Below are 24,076 nucleotides of genomic sequence, written 5' to 3' on the forward strand. Positions count from 1 at the left end.
GGTGGATGGGTGTTTGATTTATTAAGCGCTGAATAACAGGGCTTTGGTGTGTATTGCTGTCAGAGAGATAAATAGGCCCCTTTGAAGGCAGGTTTCAGGGAGGTGGCCGTGGCTTTTGGAATATACATATCCATAAAGCAACGCAGGCCGCCCCCTCGCTGGACATGCGCGATCTCTCAGGCTGCGCACGGCTCTCCCCATCCGCCCTGGGCCTGTAACGTGCTCAGAGTGATGATCCCCACCGTGCCCTGCTGGGAGGATGATTAATGCTTGCAAAGTGCTTTGAGAACATCAGATTAGTAGGACAGAGCCTCATTATTATATTAGCAATCACCGGATCCTTGGCCTTTTTCACTCTCAGCGCACTTAGAGCCGCATCTAAAAGCCAAATGCTGTTTACTAGCAAACCTCTCTGCGTTTGGGTGCTTTGGGGAGAGCTTTTTGTGTTGTTCACAGGTTTATTTTTAATGATGCACCTGTGGTCCAGACTCCTCCAGGGTCCCCACAAACCACTACCCTGCTTTTCAGGCAAACACTGTGAAGATTAAAAATAAAGACGACTGGGTACTCACTGTTATAACTATAGAAACCAAATATTTGCTTCAACTATAAAAGGCAGGAGTGTTTATGAGTACAAGGCAAAAAGGCATTTCCAGCCGAACTGGAATGTATTTTAGTTCTGCAGACTATTTATAGATAGGCAGCCACTCTAAATTTGAATCTTCCCTTCCGTAAGCAATTTTTTTGTGCCTACTGGGATATATCCTCATCTGGGGTTTAGCAACGTCACTCCAGGGTGTCCAAACAGTTTGGAGTCACCTTATGAGACATGAGACGTGGTGACTTGTTTTGGGGGTTTCTCTGGCAGTTCTGTGAGGCCACAGAAGTTAGCTTGAAAGATGAATAAGTATTTCCTTTGACTATAAATTGAATATTTTTATTTGGAGCGATTGTTTTAACCCTTCCAGTGTGAAAGTCAGTTTGACTTTAAACGGAAAAATCCAAATATAGTTATGAAATGCCAAATATAGTTATAAAATTATTTGTTTCAGGAGCTTGGAAGGGAAATTCAAGGATGTTTTTGTCCAACAAAACCGAAAAATAATATTACACAGCTATCATGAATAAGCAAAACATTTCTTGCCATGTCTGTCCTAAGACTTCAGCTAAAAATCAGCCCTCATCCCTGTGCTTTAGATTTGAAACTGCTAGAGATGGAAGAGAAAAACAGGGTGTAGATGGGGAAGTGTGCTCGCTGAACAACCTGAAGACCTGCTGGAAATGGGGCTGTGTGGTGTTAGATACCACGTGCCCTTGCCTTGGTGAGCACCAGCATCCAAGAACCTTCTCATTGTTGGCATCCTCAGGTATAAAACCTGACATAAGGGCTGTTTGTGCTTCTCTGAGCCCCATCATGACCCAACAGGTGCTACCGAGACCTGAGAGCAGCTGTAAGGTCAGGGAGCTTCAGTAAATTTACATGGAGAGACCCCAGCCCCAGTTAGAAATGATGGTGAGTGAGTGCCTACATTCCTGCTCAGCCTACTCTGTAAAACTCCCTCAGTGATTTCTCTCTTGTCCTTGGTGTTTACACCCTTCAAATATTTGCAGACAGTTGAGTTGCCAAGCCCCTGCTAAGCTGCCGTTAAGCCAAGCTAAACACATGAGCTCAGAAAGTCAGTCTCTCTGGCTCCATGATAATAGTTTGCTTTGTTCTTCTCTGAATTTCCTGCAGTTTATTGATACTTTCCTGGGATCCTGGCACCTGAACCTGATGGTGATACAGGAGGTGCCATCCTAGAAGAAATCCAAGTGATGGATAGGAAACCCAGGTGCCTGTGGCATGCGAAGCCAGAAGGAGAGCTGGGTTTCAGAGGGTCTAGGTGCTTCCTGGTCTTGTTTGACTGAGTGCAGACAGGAGGTGGCCCCAAGGCCCCTTGGCTGAACCCAGGGACCAGCTAATCAAGGCCAGCTGTTAACCCAGCTCCACCCTGTTCACTACTCATACAGGACCAATCTTTGTGGAGCTCAGTGGGTGCCTGTCTTCATGGTCCTCCCTTGGGCTCATCCCTCTTGTCTTCTCCTTAGTGAAGTTATCTGAAACTGAGCTTTGCCAGACTCAAACCCCTCTGAAGACATGCAGCATCAAGGGGATCTGCAGAGCTTGTCTCCCAGCTCACCTGTGTGGGTGGGGGCTGCTTTCTCCCATAGGAAAAACCCCTGTTAAATGTTGTCTCTAGACATAATCAAATGGTCTTGCTGGCAGATCTTCCAAGTCTCCATTCTTCCATACTCCTGCTGTTATAATCTCTCACTTGATTTTGCTGTCTGTAGCAAGGAGACATCCTTGGCTTGGTGTTGAACTTTCTTCTGCATCCTGGGATGCTAAGAATGGCTCTGAGGAGTGCTTGGGCTACATGTAGAGCCCACCCTTGCTGTGAAGGACAGCTGTTCTCCAGTGTTTTCTCAGGGTGGAGAGCCCAGCAGGGTCTTCATTGCTCATCCTTGCTGGTGGGAGGGTGAGGAGGCCACGTGTAGACAGGTCAGGGATCCATCGTGGGCTTCACTCCTGTTTACACAGCTGCAGAAACCACTTGAGCTCACAAAGGGCATCCACAGAGGCAACACAAACCATGTGCAGCAGGGCTGCTGCAGCTTGGTGGGGCAGCATCAGGCTGGACTGGGAATGCAGGGATGCACAGGGTGTCCAGGAAGTTCACAGCAAATGCAAAGCATGGGATCCCCTGCACATCAGGAGGTGATGTAATAAGGAGTGTCTTCCCTCAGACTCTTGCAGAGCACAGGGAATATCCTTGGAAAAACATATCCTTGGAAACACCCAGCCAGGGAATCTGAGGTATCAAGTACCAGTGTAGACTCCCCATCTTTCTTTCCCAAACCCAACAGCCTATGCAGGTTGGGGCAGAAAACCCAGGTACTCCATGCATTCTCCAGCACAGCCAGAGAAGTGCCATATTTTATTAATGTTGCTTTTTGAAGATTAAATGCTTCCAAAGGAGTTTGTAAATGGGCACCTGTGCAGGAACACGGTGCCTGTTTTATCAGCTGTAGGTGCAGTCCCTGATCATGGCATGCGTGGATGCCCGTGCCCGCACCCTGGTGCCCTGCTCACTGCTGTGAGCCAGAGATAACTGCACTGAAATATGGAGGGTTGTGCTGGTGGGTAGACACGTCATGTGTGTCAGATAAGCAGAAAACTTTGAATTGAGCACCCTAAAACAGAGGTTAAGCATCTTTCAATGTCATTGTGCACGGATTTGAGCCACAATGCTCAAATTTGAGCAGCAAGCTCAGTCTGCCAAAGAATTTGGGGACAAAGGCTCACAATGAGAACTGGACCTGTTTTTCCCTGGCAGTCCATGCAAGACAGTTCTTACAGCTTCTGAGCAAATCACTCAGAGAGACTCCATGCTCCCTTTGGAAAGTATCTGTGGTATTTCATGACTCCAGATTGCTTGCGAGGCACCTCTGAAGGCCACACTTGGCTCAGCAGGTCAGGTCCTTCATGAAGGTTGGCCACAAAGAACATTTTCTTCTGGCCTGCCTGGACCAGACACGGTGTTCCTGTTCCAGGATGGATCCCAGATGTGTGTTAGCATTACAAATACATCTCAAATCCCAGCTGCCAAGTCCTTCCACCCCCATCCAGTCCATCGTCTAGAGAGATGATTAACACATCCTGCAATAAAACTCATCAGTTACTGCTCTTTCCACCCCTCTTTGCTGCAGGTTCAGGTTCCCACATACTGTTTTCTACCTCTTGGTTTGCAGAACTGGTGCAGGGAGAAAAATTACTCCTCAGCCATCATATAACTGCACTTTCCACCCCTAAAGTATTTTTGCAGATGCCAGTTCAGTCATTGTTTTGTAACATCCTTCTGTGTCTGAGTCTTTATTTGATGCTTGGAAAAAGGTGGCCCGACAGGGTAAAACCCCATTTCTCCAGGGGTTTTTGACAGATTAATGGCAACTGCAGAATCAGATCTTGCAAACTCCTACCTCCCAAACTTGTGTTCAGCCTTCTCCTGTAATTTATTCTGTGCACTCCCATTCTGTGTACTTCTGCTCATCTAACATCCAGGATATGTTATGAGCTTTATGAAAGTAAGAATAAGCAGGGGTTAATGTGTTCCATGTCTATCTCCAAGGTCCTTCTTCCAAGTAATTTCTTTAGGGATGAAATTTCAGATACTTTTTAGGTGTCCTCATGAACCTTTCTTTGCTTCCTCTCTTAGTATCAAAGTTATTTGGCAGTCGCTTTGCTTGAGATAAAGAGCATCACATGAGATGAGCCACAGAAAAGCATTTGAGCTTTAATATACTCTCTAGCAGGAATCTGGTGTGATGGTCAGGGCAATGAGCAGGGCACAGGATGGAGCTCTCAATCCCTCCAGGTTTGAAGGCACCTTGTGGTGTCTTTTTGTCATCGCTGCACTTTGCAGGTGCTTTGTCAGTGATGAAAGCAAATGGAGCTTTTGTGTCTTCTCTAATAACCTGAGAGTCCTGTGGAGTCTGAGCACTTTGCAGGCCGCCTTTCTGGGAGGAGAGCAGCTTTATCTTTATGACACTAATGGAAAAACAAGACCTAATTACAGCTAATCCTGCTCGTTTCACTTACGGGGCTACTTTTGGTGCTGAGTGGTGTTTGTGCTGTCAGTGTGGCTTTTTCTCAGCAGTGCCCTGCTCCTCCACATCCCATACGAATTACTTTGAATCAGGGATTTCTGTGGAGGAAATCTAGTGATTCTCATGCTAGGGAAACACAGGAGCAGTAAGAGGAGAGTCTGGGTGTAGGTCTGGACACCTTTGACTAGAGGATGGCCAGGATGCACCTTTGCTGCCTCATGAGCAAATCCCACCACGTGTGGATGGGTTCGTCCACCACCCTTCGTCGTGTTTTCCATTTAGGTTGTTAGAAGAAGGCAACATGGAGAGAAATCAAGGTTTCCTTCCCGAACCCATAGATTCAGGGAGGGATGAGCACTGCCTAGGAAGCGGGACCGGGAAGTCTTGTTTCTCTGGCTGTGTCCATTTGGCATAAAGGCTGAATGTTTCCTTTGTGGTTTGGTCTGTGAAGGCTTGTGTCTAGCCCTTTGCTCTCGTGCCAGGGAGTCCCAGCACTTCCATCCTGGAGCTGTCTCGCTGAGACAAAGGACATCAGTCTGCACACAACTTCCCCAGCTCTCCCTTTCGCCCTTCTGACCGTTTTGTGTTGGAGTGGAGCATGTTTAAGTGGGTCAACAAAGAGGTCGTTTTTCCCAGTGCAAAGTACCCTAATAAATTAACCAGTGAGAATTTTAATAATACATGAAAGGAGAGAGGTTTGCTGCTTTTGGAAAGGCTTTTCAGCTATTGATGGGGTCAACAGCTGGGTCAGTGGCCGTTGGGATTCCAGTGGAGGGAGAGGTGGTGGGCATCATCCTCCTCCAATGACCATATCTGTGCCGAGGGACAAAACAGAGCTACCCCTGTTTCACTGCAGTGATACAAGTGTTTATATTGGTTTTTGAGCACACATTAGCAGGCAGATGGAGAAACTGCTATGGAGTGCTGGTAATGTGGAATTAGTACCCACCCTGCTGTCCACTCCTTTGAAGCCTGAGGCACATGGGCATCAAGCTGGGCTTCCAGCTGGGTTTTCAAAATGAGCAGAGTTGTGTGATCAGTCAGGGGAAACCTCAGTTGTGTCTGGCTACAGCCATTTTTAATGGAATCATTTCAATTTAAGGAGAAAAGGCTAATCCATAGAAGCCTGGTAGATCCTTGGCTGTTTTTCAGCACCTCAGCTGATTTACTTCCCTTTGGCTGCTATGATTTTAAAGAAGTCATTAAATAAGGCAATATGTCACCATGATCCGAGGTTATTTTTGTGCCCTGTCCAGCCAGATATGTGACCATTCTTCAGGTCAAAGTCAGAATATTTAATGTTCTCAACTGTGCTGTTGGTCAGTCTGGAATCAGGAATGACCAGAAACCCTGTAGCATCCCAAATATACAATTGCAAGGCCTTCTATAGGCTCTAATTTGTAGAAGACAATAGTGATGTGACCGTTCATTAGGAGTAGGTTGTCTTTGAATGGGCCAACTCCTCGTCCATTTGATGTTGACTAAACCATGCTACTGTTTATCAAGTGACCTATTATGCATTTGAGTTCCCAGAGCCAAATAGAGTATATGAGCTCAGGAATATCTTCCCTGGGCTTTGTTTGCTGGCAAAAGGCAAAGGCTGGGGCAGACACGTGGTTAATCAGGTGAGAGACTCTGCCAATGCCCAGTCATCTGCTCTTGCAGCACCCATTAAACCTTGGTCGTGTGCCTTTGAGGTGCTGCTGCCTTTTGGGGAAGGTCTCTCCTCCTGAAAGGGAGCCAAGGGCTTTCCTTGCTCTTCCAGATTCTTTGTGGATGGTCTCTGGAGACTGCCTCTGTTAAAGCCTTCTGCTGCAACCAAAACTCTCAATGGCCATCTTCCCTTGGTTTTCGTAACAGTTCCCACCACTGGGCCGTGGATAGGTTTGAAAACCTGGTACTTGAGGAAAAGATGAGCAGAGCAGTATGAAAAGCACATGGAGGTCCAGGAAGCAGTGGTCTTCTCACTTTTCCACCAAAGCATGGCAAAAGAAGACAGCAGCTTTCCAGATATGGGGAGAAACAGATGAGATTAATCCTGACTGAGGGAGTTACTTCCAATCCAGGAGGCAAAAGAAATGTTCAGAAGGGACTCCCTAGGCAGCAATAGGTTGATGCCCAGAATCAGTCCTGGGCCAAGTGGAGGAGCCCACAGGTCTGCCAGTGTCAGGTGAGCTGTCAGGAAATGAGGGCTTAGTCCATACAGCCCCAAGCACCTGGCAAGTGAGTTAGAACCTGGCAGATCCCAGGAAGATGTCACCCACAAATGGGGCTCTTCTTCGTGCTGTTTTTCAGTGATTAATACAAGTCTTAGCATTTCCCTAAGTGAAGCAGATCTAATGGCTCCTGTGGGGAGAAGCTGCCAGTGGCACAAAGGGTAATGAAACGGTAAATGTTGAAGACAAATTCATCAGACAGGGTAGTCTGGATCACTTGGCAAGCAGAGCACATTTTAAAAAAATATGTTAGAGGACAGCCCAATGCAAAATTTAACATCAAAGGAGAAAGAAATAAGATTGTTCCTACAGAAAGGGGCAGTGAATCACCAAATGCAGGGTTTTCTGGGTTTGGTAGAAAGAAACTGCGAAATGTGAGTTGAGGCTGTGGCAGAAACAGCTACAGTGACCTTTGATGTCTAAATGAAGGGGTAGGAGGTGCATTTATTTTTCCTTACATGCAGCAACAGCAACATGTGTTGGAGTAGCTGGCTGCTAATGTTGATGCTGAAGAGGAAGAAAGGAAACATGGCAGTATTGCAGAAATGGTGTTTAGCACAGAAATTCATAGACTAGTGGCTGGTTCGTTTCCTGGAAGAGATGAGGGGTTAGGATAGCCAGGTGTTTGTGATACTTTCTCTCTATGAACATGCTAAGAGAGCTCCAGTCTAGTGGAAAAGGGCATCATGAGAGCCCCTTGCAAGATGTCAAACCCACAAAGTGACAGATTGGAAGCAACCCCCTGCTTGTTGTTTTCTTTCTGGAAGTGGTGGCTAAACATGAGGACAAATGAACGGTTAATGGGGTCCATATGGGCATAAGTGTGCATTTAATTAAAAGCCTGTGATATAAAAGAAATCAGTTTACAGTCAAAATAATTCAGGTTGGAAGGGACCTTAGGAGTCCTGAACTGCCTGAATCTGTGTTTCTCACATATGGGGGAACTTGGAGAACATTTCTTTTGTAGGCACTGATTTGTAGAACTGGAAATGTGAGGACTCAACACAGACCCAAGTGTTGTCACTGACAGATGTTTTGGCTATTGGGCACATCTGGAAAGATGTACCTCACTGTAGCAGGCTTGAAACCATCAATCTACATATTTCAGCTGGCCACTCTCAGCCAGCTGTGCAACAGGTAAGATCTGGACCCTTGCATGGTGCAGATTTAGGGCTGTCCCCATGTGTACCCTGAATTATCCCCCACTGCCCTCCAACCCATTACCCCGACTGCCTGAGCAGGGTGCCTGTCAGCAGGGCAGTGGGCAGGGCTGTGAGGGACAGCCTTGGGGAGTGTCTGTGTGTGTGTGTGCTTTCTGTGAGTGTCTCCTGGAAACCAGTGAAGCTCCCAGCAGGTTTCAGAGGGGCTTGACAGAAGGATGAGATAATTAAGTCTCCATGAGTTTCATCCAAAAGGGTGAGCTGTAAGAGGAGAGAAATCATTTTTACCTAAGGAAAGGCATTCACATGAGCTTACAATGTTATGAAGCACCAGGGAATCCACTCATTGGGGTTCGCTTTCAAGCTCCAGGAATGAACCTGAGGCCCTAAAATCAACTAAACCATGAGAATCCAGCTGATAGGTGACTGCCATTGGTGCTGATCTCTGCAGAGCTGTCTTTCTCATAGCAGCTTTTGGCTTCATTTCTCATTTTTGCCCACATTTAATGTGTTTGGCTTCACAGCCTCCTGCCTCTCTGTCTTGCCAAAGTGGGAACACCCACGTTTCCCGGAGCAAAGCAAGGGCACCATGTGAAGCCACGAAGGCTGAGCTCTGCCGTGAGGGTTGGTGTGAACAGTGTTGCCTCCCTTGCCCCTTCCAAGCCTGGCACATTTGAACATCCGTAGAGGGTCACTCCCAAATCCTTTCAATGTGGAATGTTGCACAGTGGTCAGTGAGCCAGCATCTAGGTTGGCAAGACTCCCTCCTCCTCCTCCTCCTCATAGTATTTTCCCTGTTGTTAACAGTTTTCATTGCAGACATCCATCATCACACATGGTGGCACTTGGTGACCTTGGGGGGATTTTGTTTCTGTGACCTTGTTCAGTCTCCAGCTGGGGCCAGCTAAACTTGAATCCTCCTGAGCACCCTTCAGCAAGGTCATTGCTGTGCTGCCCAAAGGGAAGTCTCCTTTTGTGTGCCCCAAGCCTGGCTCCTGTTGCTTTCCTATGATATCCTGTCATTCTTGTCTTGGGTGCGAGGGAGTAGGTCATCTCCATCACCCTCTCCCTGCCACTGGGGATTTCCTCAGCATCTCTCCTGTGCTGACAGTTTTCCAGACCTGTCTCACTAGTTCCTTGCAGAGAAGCCATTACAGCCCTTTGGTCTTCCTTGTTACCCTCTTTGTGCCAGCAGCTGTGATGTTGGCCCTGCCACCCAGACAGCTACCATGAGGAGGTGAAAAGGGTTGTCTAGCAGACTGTGAGTTCAATATGAGCCAAATCAGGCTAATTTCTCCCGTTGCAGAGGTTAGCTGAGCTGGAAGTAGTTACAGATGATGAGACAGCTCATTAAAGTGGCTGAAAATTAAAAAGCCTCAGAGCTTTTCTAAAATTAGAAATCATCCCTGGAAAGGCAAGCCTATCCCAAATATCCTGCTACAAGCCAGACTCCTTCAGATGACAGGAAAAACATCCTCACACTTTACTATCAGCTTCACCCCCATGATAGCTCCAGCTCATCCTATCAAGCCAAATTGGGTGGTGGTTTTTGCTGTGCAGAGAGCCTGTTAAGCTCAGAACAGTCTCAGTATCACCTTGTAAGGCACTTATTCTGCAGCCTTTAAGCAAAGGAAGTGGCATGCCAAGGGAAGGGGAAGGCATCCTGACACACCTCTCATTCCTGATATCCAATTCTAAGTCCATCTGTATTTCCATCCGCCTTCACCTGGGAGATTGAGGGCAGAGCAGTTTTAATTACAGGATTCACTGCTAGACCTGACATGGCTGTATATCTCCAGCTGATTAAAACTGAATCTCAAATTGGTTTTTTCATATTCTTTTCTCTGTTGAAAAGCACTGCTTTAATTCAGGCTTGCTTTGAAACACAAGCAGTGTTCAGAGCTTGAAAAGGGTTCGCTGATAGGGAATAGACGGCAGCCCCTTCCCTGTCTCCCTCTGGGTCTCAGGGACACTCATGGGTGTGGGACAAAAACAGCCCCAAAATGCGATGCTCTGCCTGGAAATTTTCTCTCAGCCAAGCCCTGGTGAAAGTAAACCTTGTCCTCTCTTGAGCATCTTCCTGGGTGTCACAGAGGGCTGGCAGGAGGTGACACTGGGTGGGAGAGCAGCCACAACCTCCAGGAGGAGGCAGAGGGGACACGTGCAGTGCTGTTTTGTCTCATGGTGCCCTGTCCTGGAGTGACTGTCACTGGGCACTCATGGGGTGACTCCTCTGTGCAATGAGATTTTCATGAGCAGAGGCTGGTGTATATTTGCCAGAGAAGCCTGGGGCAGGAGCTGTGGCTCCTGCCAGCACAGAATGGGTGCTTTTGGAGCAGATCCCTGTTCACAGAATCATAGGATGGTTTGGGTTGGAAGGGATCTTAAAGACCATCTAACTCCAACCCCTCTGCCACAGGCGACCTTCACTAGACCAGGTTGCTCTAAGCCCCATCCAGCCTGACCTGGAACACTTCCAGGGATGGGGCATGCACAGCTTCCCTGGGCAATCAGGGTCGGAATTCAAGGTAGCCCAAAGCTAGGGCTGAGGGAAGGGAAATTGCTGACAGTGCTGTGGAATTTATTTTGCTCTTGCAGCGGCCAGAAAGCTAGAAAAACTCAGTTATCAAAATGCTTTGCTCCAAGTCATTTATTCATGCTGCGTTCCCATGTCCAGCCCTACTTGTGTAATGGCCGGGAAGGCTCTTATCAGAGACTGATACCAGAGTCTCAGGAGGGAAAAAAAATCTCTGAGCAGTTTGCTTTTGCTTCCAGAAACCCAGACTTGAAAAAGCAAACTAAACTCTGCTCTTGCTCTTGGTGTGCTCACATGGCACAGGCTGACTTGCTCTGGTGGGTTGGTCGGCCCTGGAGCACAGGGCTGAGTGCAGCCAGTGGTGTTAGCTGGCTTTGGCAAACAGACCTGGAGAGCAGCAGCCTTGATGTGCATCATGTAAAATATGTATGGCTGTAGTATCACAATGTGTATGGCAAGAGAAATATCACATCACAGGCTGCTGGAACATCCTGTTTGGTTGTTGCAGCCCCGTGTCCTGTCAGCCTTCCAAGAGGCCACAAGGTACAAGCCTGGGTGTCCTGTAGATCTCCAGGGAGCCACTGGCTCTGTCTATCCCACACCCACTCACCTGCCTGCACCTCCTCTGGCTGCTGCTCCAGTGCCCCACAAAGGATGTGCCACAGCAGGGCGGTGGGAGAGATTCCAGCAAGGAATAACAGAGTGGAGTACAGAACAGGGCTGAATAGCAGGAAATAATTCCAGATAACAAAATCCATGCACAGCAGCAGGAATGCACTGGAGGCTCTGCACATGGACCATTTGCAGCCAGCCCCAGGGCAAGAGCTGGGCTCCAGGTTCTTCCTGTGAACCCCTTGCTTTCCTCGCACCTTGTAAGGGCACTGCTGTCCAGCTTTCAGCAGAAGGAATTATCCAGAAAAGGGGGACTAATTGCTTTAGTCAATGAGAGTTGAAAAATGCCAGTGCTGCCCATTCCCATGCTAAATGCTGGGTGGATGTGGAATGGATGGCTACACTGCTCCTACAACAGGACTCAGAGTCTGAGTGGCCTCATCAGGTCTCCATATGACACTCTTCACTGTGAGTGGACCTGATTATGGCAGAGTAATTTAGATTTGGCGGTAATTAAGGTCAGAAAAGACCTTTGGAGGTCTCTGAACCAGCTCCCACTCAAGACAGGTCTAGCTTGAAGTTAGGGCCAAGAATGGAGGTAAATCATGTTACTCCTGGTCTTGTCCAGGCAGGTTCTGGCCATCTCCAAAGATGGACATCACCCACCCCATCTGGGTTTTTTGTTGTTCTGCCCCTCATTGTGGAGCCTTTTCCTTACATCTAATGAGACTTTTCCATTGTGTCTCATGCTATCCCCATGCTTCTCCACTAGAGCTGGGTCCATCCTTTCTACACCCTCCAGACAGGAGCACTCCTGGACCTCCCAGGGTTTCCTGTGTCCTACATTCTCAGACAGTCACAGCTTGTCTGGTGGTGTAAGTACAGCCTCACTATTTGGTATTTTATTTTTCCATCCCATCCTTAATCAGGCACTCCAGCATCCCATCAGAAATGCTGTCAGTGCCCTCACGTCCCAGAGAGAAATCTTTATTTTCCTAAGATTGACCATGCAGCACAAAGCTACTGAAATCTTTCCAACCAGAGAACTCCCCTAAAATAAATATGAAGGGAAATGTTTTCCACATTGTGTCACTGCTGTGTTGCTTGTGCCGTTCACAGCAGGCAGAGGTGGGGAGCAGATCCTCCAGCCCACCCCAGTGTACCTGTAGCTCCAAGCCATCCCTCACCCTTCCTTCCCTGGTAGCAAACATCTCTGATGGCAGGAGCTGTTTATGAAGCTTATGGTTTTTTAAATGATCTTACAAATAAAGAGGCTGTGTTTGTGCCTCTGCTGAGAAACCCCCTCTCTCACCCAGCATGAGTGATGCTCGGTGCAGGCTATCTCCTGCTGCCTCTGCTGCCCTTGGGTGGATGTCACATGTAGTGATTCCACATGTGCTCTGAAGCCTAATTACACCTCCAGGAGTGGGAAAAAAAAATCCCGGGAGGGAAGGTCAGTTTGACAGCCTGAGATATGCACTGGGTTGGGGTTTTCTTTATTTTGCATCTCCTTCCCTCTGTTCCTGAGCAAGGAGGGGGCTCTTTGTGCCCCGGCAAGGTTTCCCGTGCCCCGCAGGCTCTCGCAGCTGCAGCGTGGTGTTATTAGCGCTGCCAATCACGGCTCCCGGAGCGGGGCTGGTAATGAGCCCACCCCGAGTTCCCTGATCAGCAGGGAGCAGCCTCCATCCCTCTGCAGGGTGCGAGGGCAGCGCTGGGAGCTGCCTGTTCCCAGCACCACATGGAAGGGTGAGCTGGCAGTGGGCAAGGAGAGCCACGGGGGATCTGGAAGGGCAGGAGTGGGGCTCAGGGAGCTCTGTTTGCCCTGGGAATTGGGGCTGTGTGAGGGCAATCAGTGAGCATAATCACCTGCATAGACAGAGGGGGCTTTCTTGCTGCTTACAAATCTACTTCCAAGCCACATTTCCTTTGAGTTAACACTTGCACAAGGAGGGGAGAGGTGTTCTTGCATGAATAATAAAACCAGCATCCTCCTGTCCATCAGACGAGATAAAAAGCCCCTAGGGACACAGAGGAAGACAACATTATTATACAGGTCACCAGTAGGTTATTCTGCAATCCTCCTGTATGGGGCTTCGCTGGCTGATGCTGGTAGCACCAGGCACAACAGGGGACCCTCTTCCTGCTGCCGGGCTGTGGGGAGGGGTGGGCAGCACAGGATCTGCCCCAGTGCTGGGTTACAGAGCCCAACAGCTGTAATTCTTGCAGATGGCAAAACCAGCACACCACTGAAGGACCCAAGCCACCAGGCACATGCTCTCGGCACACCCCTGGTATCTCCATTCCCCTTTCCCAGGGGTGATCTTGCCAGGATGGCTAAAGTGGTGGCAGTCTGGAGGGGACACAATGGATGGGGAAAAACAGTGAGACCTTTCCAGGTGTTGTGTTTTTTCTCACATGCTCCCGAAGTGTGAACTCCTCTCTGCCACACCAGATGTGAATGGAGCCAGAGGGAGAATGTGCTCAATGGGGTGCAAGACTAACCTGCACTGCAGAGGGAAAACTGTGGGGCTGGGACAGAATTCTGGCTTTCTGTGGATATGATGGCACCTCCGTTGGCAGCTGGTGGCCACAGCGGCAATGACAGGAGCTGTCCTGCACCCAGGGCCTCTCTGGTTCTGGTCAAATCTGGGACACAAGCACCTGTGTGTCCTGCTGTGGGGTTTCCTGCTTGAATCACACAGTCTCCAGCTTCATCTTGGTGTGAGAAACTTGCCTGATGTCATGGCTAGGTCACTCATCCTGCCTGCCAGCTTGGATTAGATGCTGTGATTTGTGTCAGGTCAGATTTTGGAAGGTTTATTTCACACTGCTGGTGTGCAGTGCTGGTGGGCATGAAGTTGTTGTCAGGGGGAGAAGGAACAGGGCAGAGAGATTTCCTGGGAAATATACAGGTAGTTCTCTTCTCTTTTCTCTTCTCTCTTCTCTTCTCTTCTCTTCTCTTCTCTTCTCTTCTCTTCTCTTCTCTTCTCTTCTCTTCTCTTCTCTTCTCTTCTCTTCTCTTCTCTTCTCTTCTCTTCTCTTCTCTTCTCTTCTCTTCTCTTCCTACATGTGCTGTAAGGGTGTGGTGGTAAAAATATTAGTGTTTCAGATTAGAGAGATGTGGCTCAGAAGTTGATCCTAATTGAAAGAACATCCTTTTCAACCCAAAGCTAACAGTCTCTGACTGTTTCAAGCTCCTCACTTCGAAACTAAGATAATACTGGATGGGCCTCTCCTACAGGCCCCACCAAGAGCCATCTCTCCATGTTGTCACTATTTGCTTCCTTCTCACAATTGTGGCACTTGGCAAGTTCCCCTGGAATGGATACCTGGCTTTACTGATATTTAAGTTATTATTTTCCTCACCCCTTTTCTTTTTTTCTGAGGCAGGTTGTGGGCTGGATCTCTGTGTTCACTTTGCAGAGAACAGGGGAGCAGAGAGGAAGATGCTGTCTAAATGTCCCTCACTACAACCATAGTTAATAAAGCCTCTCTCTGGGCTGTTAGTCAAAACACTTGGATTATTAGGCTCTTGGAGGCCCCAGATTCTCTGAGCTCTCTACCCTGATTCCACCAGCTCTGTGACTGCATTGCACCATCAGGACAGCCATGGGGGACGTGAGGGACCTCACTCCTGGAGCAGTGGGATGGTATCTTCTGCCACACACGGTGACATCTCAGTTGCTCAAGAGCAGCCGCCTTGTTTGGTTTGGCTCTTATGGTTCCTCACCCAGCAGATGGAACAGGAAGGGTCCCAACCACTGCCTGAACATCCTTGCTTAGTGCCCTCAGCCAGTGAACCCAGCAGCACTGCCTCACCTCTGCCAACCCAGCTCCCCATAAAACAGCCAGCTCCAGGTAGCATCCAGCTGCAAAGAGCTCCGTTTTGTGAACTTTAACTTTGCTGCTGCAAAATTAAAGTGAGGTGGAAAAAATCTGAGCAGCAGCCACGGTTCTCAGTGCCCAGGGAGGATTCACATCGCAATAGGAGCATGGTGGGCACTTTTTCTTAACAAAGAAGTACTTGCCAAGTGTCAAACTATTTCTCAGTGACATTCAGGGCCTTTGGCAGCCGTAATTTAACCATGAAGGAACCTGATGCCAGCAAAGGACCGCACAGCTGGAAATTTGTGCTGCAAAGCAGCGTTTTATGGCTGTTAAGCTGTTGGCCTCTCAACATTGTAAAGCTGTTAAACAAACACAGCCCTTGGCTCACAACACGTGTCAGGGAGGCACAGTGTTTTGGCAGGAGCAGACTGATGGCAACAGGGACTCCAGAAGAGCTGTGATGAGGTAGAAATAAGCAGAGGAGGAAAATTCAGGTGGAGGATGAGATGCCTGTGTGCCATCTCAGCCTCATGCTGGGAGAAGGTGGTCATGGAAAGAGTGTGTAGGTTCACATGGAGTTGCATCCTCCCTTGGTTTGGCATCAGATAAGATCGCCACACACATTTGGATCCCATACATCTTACCACTGTCATAGCTGCTGGTCAGTAGACGCTTAAATCACTCTCTTGCAGGAAGGTGATATCCTAGGGAAGCCTAAATGTAGAAGGTTCGGATGGTATTGGTAGCTTTGACTGGGGAAATAGGTGTCCCAGGAGGATGAGCCACATGCTGCATATAGTGACATGTTGAAGCAAGCTGCGTTGGTGCCAGCAGAGATGCCCCAAGAGCAGCCACAGCCTGGCAAACACAAGGTGAGCCCTGGTCCCAATAAAGGCACAGCAAATCCACAGGGAAGAAATAAAATACACTTGCTGAGCCCAGCACTCAAAAATTCAGAGAAAATGTCCACAAGAATAAGTAGATTTCTGTCTATTTCTTGACTGTTTACTTCCACTCTCTTCTAGCAATCGTTGCTTATTCCTCTGGCTTGGAAGCTGATCCTAGGAGGCAGGAACAGCTGGTGCTGCTGCAGGGGAGTGTGGTGGGAGATGCCTCCAGCTGTGCTGCCTGCAGCCACCTGTCCAGGACAGACGTTCCTTAGGCTGCTGCCGTGAGCTCTTTTGCTGGGTCAGAAGCTGTATTGCAAGAACACCAGTGACTCCTTATCATCAGGAGGGCACCACACAGAGATGGACAGGGTGGTCTTCCCAAGCTTGTGGGACTCCTGCCCTGTCCAGTGCTCACACTCGCCAATGGTGCTCCACCTCCTGAAGCTTTCCAGGACATGTTGTGCCTGTAAGACCCATCCTTTCGCAGCCAGCCTATGTTAAAACTTACACAAAGCAACCAGACTGTGCGTGTTACACTGTTTTCTCTGCCAGATCATGACTGTGTGGTACTTTTCATTGCTACCAGACAGGCCAAAGAGAACTGCAGGAGTTGTGGTTCTCACACTGGTGGTAAAAAGATGGGTCATGGTAGCATCATTCGTCTTGCTTGCAGCATTTCCTCCTGTTTTTTCCATGAAAACTCTAAATTCCGAAGTCTGGTTTCTGCACTTTGTGGGTTTTGTAATGCAGTGTCTCAGCCATGAAGGGAGGCTGCAAGACTGGGCTCTAGATGGTTGGAAAGCAACAAGCTAAGCAGCAAGAACTGGTGCTGGATGTCTGCATTCAGGTGCTGGTTCCTGTGGTTGCACAACTCCATCTTCTTGCAGTCCCTTCACTGATGCATGCCCATGTCTTAGTCCTGCCAGGTGGCTGCAAAGAAATGACTCAGTGTTAACAGGAAGAAGCTAATGGGGCATTTACCACCTAGAACTAGGAAAAAAATGTTCATAGATTTGTTTCCCAGTGATTTGGGTGATCCATTTTTGAGGAGATGGGCTAGTAAATTATTGCTGCTGCCTGATGAAATTGGTTTTTCCCTTCCTGATGGACACAGCTCCACTGTATCTATTTTGTCACTCAAAAGCAGCCATTTTGATGAGAAGTGGGTGAGATTAAGCCAAAATCTGCTAGCCTTGCACGTCCTCTTGCTAAGCAATTTGCTGCTTCACTGCCTTTGGAAGATTGCACTGAAGTTGCTTTCCTGGCACCAGGAGCCGTTTTGAGAATTAGTGCAAAACTAATTTGATTACAAATCTCAAAGACATCAACAAAAGCTATTTTTAAGCTTTTGAGAAGTATGGTCTGAATCAGACTGTTCAGGGAAAACACCACAGGAGCTTCTTACCATTATTTCATTGATAAAATTCTCCAAAACTGTGGGATCCTGGTGCAGTTGGCTGGCTGAGATCTAGCACATGCCCGTCACCAATATGTAAAGCTTGTGCTCAGCACCTGGGCATTATCATGAGGGACCCAGCACACTGCTTGCCTCGGTGCCTCTCCTGGTTTACTGTAGGTGTTTGTTCTTTCTTCTGAGAAATATCGTGTGCTTCCTCATAACCAGACCTCTTATAATCATCAGAACTCCAAAGCTGGTTATATATAAAAATATAAATAAGGTAAATCTCATACAAAAAGCCCCACTGCCAGAGCCAGAGCAGGAGGGTGGGGATCACATCTCCCTTGACATCCTCTGCTACAAACTGAAGTCTGTGTCAGGAAATGCAGGAGCACTGGTCACAATTCACATCATGCTTATCCACATGCACCTCTCAAACCTTTGCCGACTTCAAAAACACCCTGAACAAGCTGTTTTAAGGACTTTGCTTAGAGGTAATCCTTCCCTAGGCCATGGGAGCTGAGGCCTCGCTCTGCAAAAGGGGGGCAGCTCGAGGTGGTCCCTCAACCCTGTTCATCCCTCCCACAGGTGCCATGATCCTCACACAGAGCACACCCCAAAGAAACACTCTGCTCACCTCATGGGATGGGGGGTTGCACCTGCACAATTTTCCCTGTAATTTCAGTTGTAGCCTTTAACACGTTATCCTTGTGGCTAGTCCTCCTCCTGTGGGGTCCCAGATGTGTCTGGCGTGGGGAGGGCAGCAGGGCCGCAGCTCTCAGGGCCAGGGCTGATGGCTGACATTTGTTTTGCTGGTTTGCTTCAAGCTCCACAACCCCCTGAGTCCATTCTGCAGGTAGTTTGGCCAAGAGCTGCTGTCAGCAGTGCTTGGAAGAATCAATGATAACCTTTTCCTTTGCTAAGGAGTTGCCTACATGCCAAGGAGCAGAGGATGCTGAAAAACAAACGAAGCTGGGATTCTCCATGGGTCTCCCTGGCATTATTCGTGATATTAAAAAAAAAAAACAAACCAGTTGTCCTTTGGTTTTATTAGTCTTTCTATTCTGGCATTTAAACAGAGATTGGCAGGGTCAGTATCTGCAGACACATCCTATGATGCTCCCAGGGATTTCACTGAAGGTTAGGACACCCAGGGTGCTGCATCTGAAGTGCCTCAGTTCCTCTGAGCTGCTGGAAGGCATTTTGGCAACACCCAGTAATGCCACTGCACAGATCACGGAGAGAAGGGCATTTGGGTCCTGGAAGCATGTCTGGGCTGTAGGGTAGGAGCAAGGTTCCTCTGAGCCTCAAGACTGGCACCTTTTGGGGTCATCTTATGCTATGATGCCATTTTGGTATTTAGTTTTCCTGGATTTCAGTATCGAACTGAAGAACTGAGCTGAGTCTATGCACCTCTTGCAGGTATGCCTGAGCAGCTTCCCAGAGCACCCCATGGTGGAGAAGTGTCGTGTCCCTCTGTGTCACTCTGTGCCTAGCAGTGGATTTTTGCTCTCACAGATGCAGCAGTGGCGTTCATGCTTCTTGTTGTCTTGGTTTCAGGCATGGAAGAAGCGCTGGTTCGTCCTGCGCAGCGGTCGGATGAGTGGCGACCCCGATGTCCTGGAGTACTACAAAAATGACCACTCCAAGAAACCTTTGCGTGTCATCAACCTCAATTTCTGCGAGCAAGTGGACGCAGGCCTCACCTTCAACAAGAAGGAGCTGCAAGACAGCTACATCTTCGACATCAAGACGAGCGACAGGACCTTCTACCTGGTGGCTGAGACCGAGGACGACATGAACAAATGGGTCCGCAGCATCTGCCAGATCTGTGGCTTCAACCAGTCCGAGGAGAACACAGGTACCATGAGAGACAGGTCCATTGCTACGAGCATCTTCTCTCCTGTCCTCCCAATGGGCCCCAGGCCTCTTTCAGATCAGACCTGTAGGAGGGGGGTGCAGCCTGCCAAGGGTGGGGGGGCTGAAGTGGGAAATGGATGAATGTGTGGGAAACAAGGCTGGGGGAGCTGAAGTGGGAAATGGATGGATGTGTGGGAAACTTTCATGAGGCTTTCCTGCCTTTGACATCTAAAGAGCTGTCTTGGCTATTGTGAGAGCCAGTCATTTTTACCCTCCGTAACTGTAGACTTTTCAGTCTCTTACAAGAAGTTGGTGGTGTTTGGGAACTTTTTTAGCTGCAGCCATTGTCCCTATCCATCACCAAAATCCCCTTGAGAGTGGTGGGAACCAGCAGTGAAAATCCCCTTTGTTCAGACATTTCAATCTCTTGATGGAGTAGGGGGAGAAGCTTTATTGGAACCATTTTCCTCTCCACTGCAGTTTTCCCTGCTGGCAGGCCCTCATGTGGAGGACAGACGTACTCTCTGCACCTGCATCCCCATCTCTTCCTGGAACCCTCAGGGAAAGCACTGGAGGGGGGAAGGAAAACTCCAGGTAGTTTATGTGCAGTGAGGGGACCTGTTGTCTGAGTTGTGCTCCACCATCCAAACTCAATTGCACTTGGGAAAGACTCTTCATTAAGCACTGGTGAGCTGCCTCTGCTTTCCCCGCACCACAAGGGCACACATAAAACCTGAGTGAGATGGGATGGGGAGGTGAGCGTGGCGTGCAGCTCTGTAGTCACCTGCCCATCCCATTATACGTGGTAGCATCTCTGGGTACCTTTGCTTGTCTCATCCAGGGGACTGCAGGCCTGTGCTCTGTCTGCATGAAACTCCCCATAACAACGTCCAGCTTGAATCTGTTTTGGTCCCTCGTGGAGCAGCTGCCATCCGCAGGAGTTGAAACCCTGCCAAGAGCTTGTCAGGCAGGACAGCAAACAAAGCACCGCAGCACCGCGGATGCGATCTTCGCTGACTGACGCATGAGGCAGGATGTCACCTTGGCAATGGGTGCACAAGTGGCAGAAAGGATCCTTGATAACGTCGCCAGCCGGGTCTTTCAGGGAAAGGTCAGGCTAAACAAATTACATACCGTTCCAATGTCAGCGGTGCAGCCCCCGAGGTTCAGCAAAATTGTTCAGGCCCCTTTTTTAAGAGCTGTTTCATTGCAGGATTTTCCATTTTGCGTGCGTTCAGCTGGGGGAACTGTTTTTCTTCTCATTTAGTAAAATGAGCTTTCAGCCCAGCGGCAGCAGGATCAATACGGGACTTCAGTGAAATATAAATCTGGGCAGCAAAAGGAAAAACAATCTCCTGCTTGCAAGTACATCTGTCCCAAAGGGCACACAGGGATCATCAGGCTGCAGAGATCCAAGCACTATTCCCTGCAGAATCATGGAGTGACATCAGCAAAAGAGGAACAAAAATCCCTATTTGTAACAGAATCACAGCTCGTTAATGCTGTAGGGAAAGTACCCACTTGAAACAGTACCCAGCTGCCAAAGTTTGATTTTCTGAGTAAGCCAAGAAAAAGCCTGCAATGGCGAATGCAGCAGATGTGTCCAGATGCTGCAGCAGAGATTGAACATGAATTATTCAGGGCTGGCGCTTCACTTCGGTCCTTGCTGAAGCAGTGACCCCATGCTCACCTTTCCTTCACCATCCCTGCTTAGTAATGGCAAATAAATCATCAGTTTCCCAAAGTGGATAATGTTCATTTGAAGAGTCCATGGCCTGAGGCTGGGTGAAGAAGTTGAGGGGTCATTGGAGCACGATGGGTGTCTGAAGTCTTGTCCATTTTGGTGTATATAAGCTCATCATGGGGTGCATCCTTCGTGGGGTGTCAGCTGGAGGGAGTAATGAAACAGTCGTAGCAATGTTTGTAATTCTGGTGTGCTGTGCTCCCTCTTCATCACCTTCTTGAAGTCAAGGGTGGATGGATTAGAGAGGAGCAAGAGTTTGTGCAAGATCAGGACAGTTCCTGGGTGGAAACAGAGCTTGGGACACTTGGCATTTTGTTCTTGGACCTTCCTCCCCTCATCCTCAAGCTTCTCTGTGCCTTGTTGTGGCCTCTGCCTTGGAGAATGAATGAGTTGGTAATTGGATGAACCAAAAAAGGGGGAGGAAAAGGTAACCATCATGAGCATGAATAGCTCCATGCTAATTGTAGCAATTAATTAACTAAATCTGCTTCTCCCAGCAGAGTGGCAGTGTGGTGGAACAAGATCAGGAACTCCCAGGGAAGCCACTGTGCACATTTTTCTGGTTGTACTTGTTCCTGGGTGTGTGACTGCTTTATACAGGCCCAAAAGCCTTGCTGGGTCTGGCCCCGCAGCCAGGCTGTTTCCATCTGGGCTGTTCTCACATCCCAGCTAGGAGAATACTCCATCACCAGCAAACACATTGACTGCAGTTGCCATCATATGCTGAGTTGCTGCCTCCTCGAAGGGACACCCCACATCAGCTGAGCCCCAGTCACCCATCACTAGTTTGCTTATAACCCAGTAGTGGTGGAGGACATTAGCTTTTGGGGCAGTTTGGGTAAAAGCCTGTTGCACCAGCTCCCCATGATGGTAGGGAAAAGGCAGGGTAAGAAAGCCTTTTAGCATGATTTAGTAAGCCAGTGAGCAACCTGGAGCTGCAGTGAGGCAAACCCTCTGCACCAGTGGGGGACCATGCTTAGGTGCTACCCACACTCCCAAAAGGCAAAACAATTAAAAGACAAACAGATTTACACCCTTTGATATTTCTTTCCGTTTGCAGCTCAACAGGAGAGTGTAAATTTTCTGTCACTTGGTTTTCACATTAGTCCTTCATGTTCTGTCTAGACAGGGGGACTCTCAGGATTAAGGAGGCTGGACTTTAGGGCAGTTTAATGTCATGCTATGGCTCACTGCTGGTTTGCTGATCTCCAGCTGCATTATACATCTGGTTCAGCGGAAGGAAGCTCGTTTCAGCCTCGGGGGGCTGGATGTCAGTGAAGCAGAGGGTCCTGCCGGCTGTCCCAAGGAGCAGCTGCTCAGCAAAGCTGCCCCGGTGGCTTTGTTCCCTGCCCCGACCTAAAATAATTGCAGAGCAGCACGATTACATCTGCCAGGAGAAGGGAAATTAAATTGATTCTGAAGTGTTTACCCAGACTGTGGCAAAGCTCTTTGTTTCTGTTAACACCTATTTACTTTGAGAGCTAATTATGGTTTTTGAACAAGCAGAGCCTCAGAGGATCCTGGCTCCTCTGCGTGTCTGAGGAAGCCAGCCATGCTCAAGGAAAGTAGATTTGCTCCTGTGTCAGTGCTGCCTTTACACTGCAGTTTGCACTGCTGCCGCCTTGAGTGTCCCAAGTACAGTGGGGGGAGACCAGCCAGGGACCCTGGGCCACAGGCTGCATGAGAAAGGCCAGCACGTGGGTATTTCAAACCATCAGCATTTTCCCTGCCCTAGTGGGCAGGCAGCCAGGACTCAGCTGTGAACTGGATTTTCTCATACGCTTTGTTTGTTGAAGTTAAAAAAATACCAAATCCCACTAAACATATCTCATGTGCCATTAACCCTTTCTGAAGCTGATGCTTCAGCCAAAACCCCTCCTTGTCCCATCCCCAGCAGGACAGAGGTGCAGCTACAGCAGCCTGTAGTTTAATTTCTCATGAACCAGTGTGTGTGCCCATGCAGTGAGCATGTCCTTGCAGGGGCCCTGTGCAAGGTTTAGTTATTTTGAAGGAGTCAGTATCTTTATTAACTTTATGTCATTTTACTGTGCCACCCTCAGTGGCACCCTGGAGCTCCTCTTCTACCTTCTCCATGAAAAAGGGGCTCTTTCAGGGGCTTGGATTTGTGAGTGCTGACCAGACATGGGTGGAAGTTTAAAAGCTTATTCATGCACGTCATTATTGCCCCTGTGCTAGAGCTTTAACCTAGACATGAAACCAGAGAAGGGAATATTTGTGTGTAAGTAAATGTCCTTGTTTTGATCTGAAAGCTCCCTCCGCTTGGAGAGGGTGAGGAAGGCGTGGGAAAAGGATAGGATGGCACTGGGCTCCTGCCCCGATGGGTTGTGTCTGGCAGCAGTAGCCTCTCCCACCCAGTCCAGGCATGTTATCTTCTTTTTTTTTTTTTTTTTGGTCCATCTGGGATTTAATTTCTTTTATTTATTTCTCTACTTTGCTCCAGGGCAGTTCTGGGTTCTGGCTAAGTCCCCACTCCATCTCCAAGGCGTGGTGTTGGTATTTTACATCATGACAGGGAGCAATCCCAGCAATATCTCGCTGAACATAGGTCAGGGCTGAGCATTAAAATTTAATGGAGATGCGTCTCTCCTTCCTCCTTCAATTCAGACATGCTCATTCTAGCAGTTTAGTGGATCAGCCTCTGGATACCACTCACTTTCTGCTCACACTGGTGAGATCTGCACCCCACCTGCCTGGGTGTCTTTGGCTTGGTTCTGCCCCAGACCCTGCACCAGTTGCCCCATTCCAGCCCATGAGAGCAAATTTATTGCTCTCACTTGAGTTGCTTGGGCTGGGGGTCCCACATGGGCCACAGGCTGGTTGCCCCCAGCCTGCTGCCTGCAGGTCTGTGTTGTGAGCCCATCTGGCTGCTCTGGCACGCTCCTCACTTCTCTCCCAAAAGCATGTTTGTCCTAGAAACAGGCCAGTGATACCTCCAGCCCCACTGATTGCTCGCAGCCAGGTTTGCCTGGGTGTTTGCCCAACAAAGGGAGCTCAAGACGGACCAAAGAAGAAAACAACAGGGACAGCTCTGAAGACCTGAAGACTTACTGGGAGGACAGGAGCTCCCCAAAACTCAGTGAAGAGGCTGTGGGCTGCAAGGCTAGAGTAAAACCATGTTTGAACATTGTGTACCACCCACCTCTCCCAAGCCAGCAGTGTTCCC

At 48.7% G+C, this 24,076-nt stretch overlaps 1 protein-coding gene across 3 annotated transcripts in view; it reads left to right on the forward strand.

Annotated features, from left to right (window-relative positions):
* Nucleotides 1-24,076, forward strand: part of GAB2 (GRB2 associated binding protein 2) — a 93,471-nt gene that overhangs the window by 33,791 nt on the left and 35,604 nt on the right. For all 3 annotated transcript variants that reach the window (XM_058018241.1, XM_058018242.1, XM_058018243.1), the window contains exon 2: nucleotides 18,849-19,149. In XM_058018241.1, coding sequence (XP_057874224.1) covers nucleotides 18,888-19,149 — 262 coding nt within the window. In that variant the 5' untranslated portion in view covers nucleotides 18,849-18,887. The remainder of the gene's footprint in view (nucleotides 1-18,848; nucleotides 19,150-24,076) is intronic.

The sequence above is a fragment of the Melospiza georgiana genome, chromosome 2, assembly GCF_028018845.1.
Source record: "Melospiza georgiana isolate bMelGeo1 chromosome 2, bMelGeo1.pri, whole genome shotgun sequence".
Classification (NCBI taxonomy): Eukaryota; Metazoa; Chordata; class Aves; order Passeriformes; family Passerellidae; genus Melospiza; species Melospiza georgiana.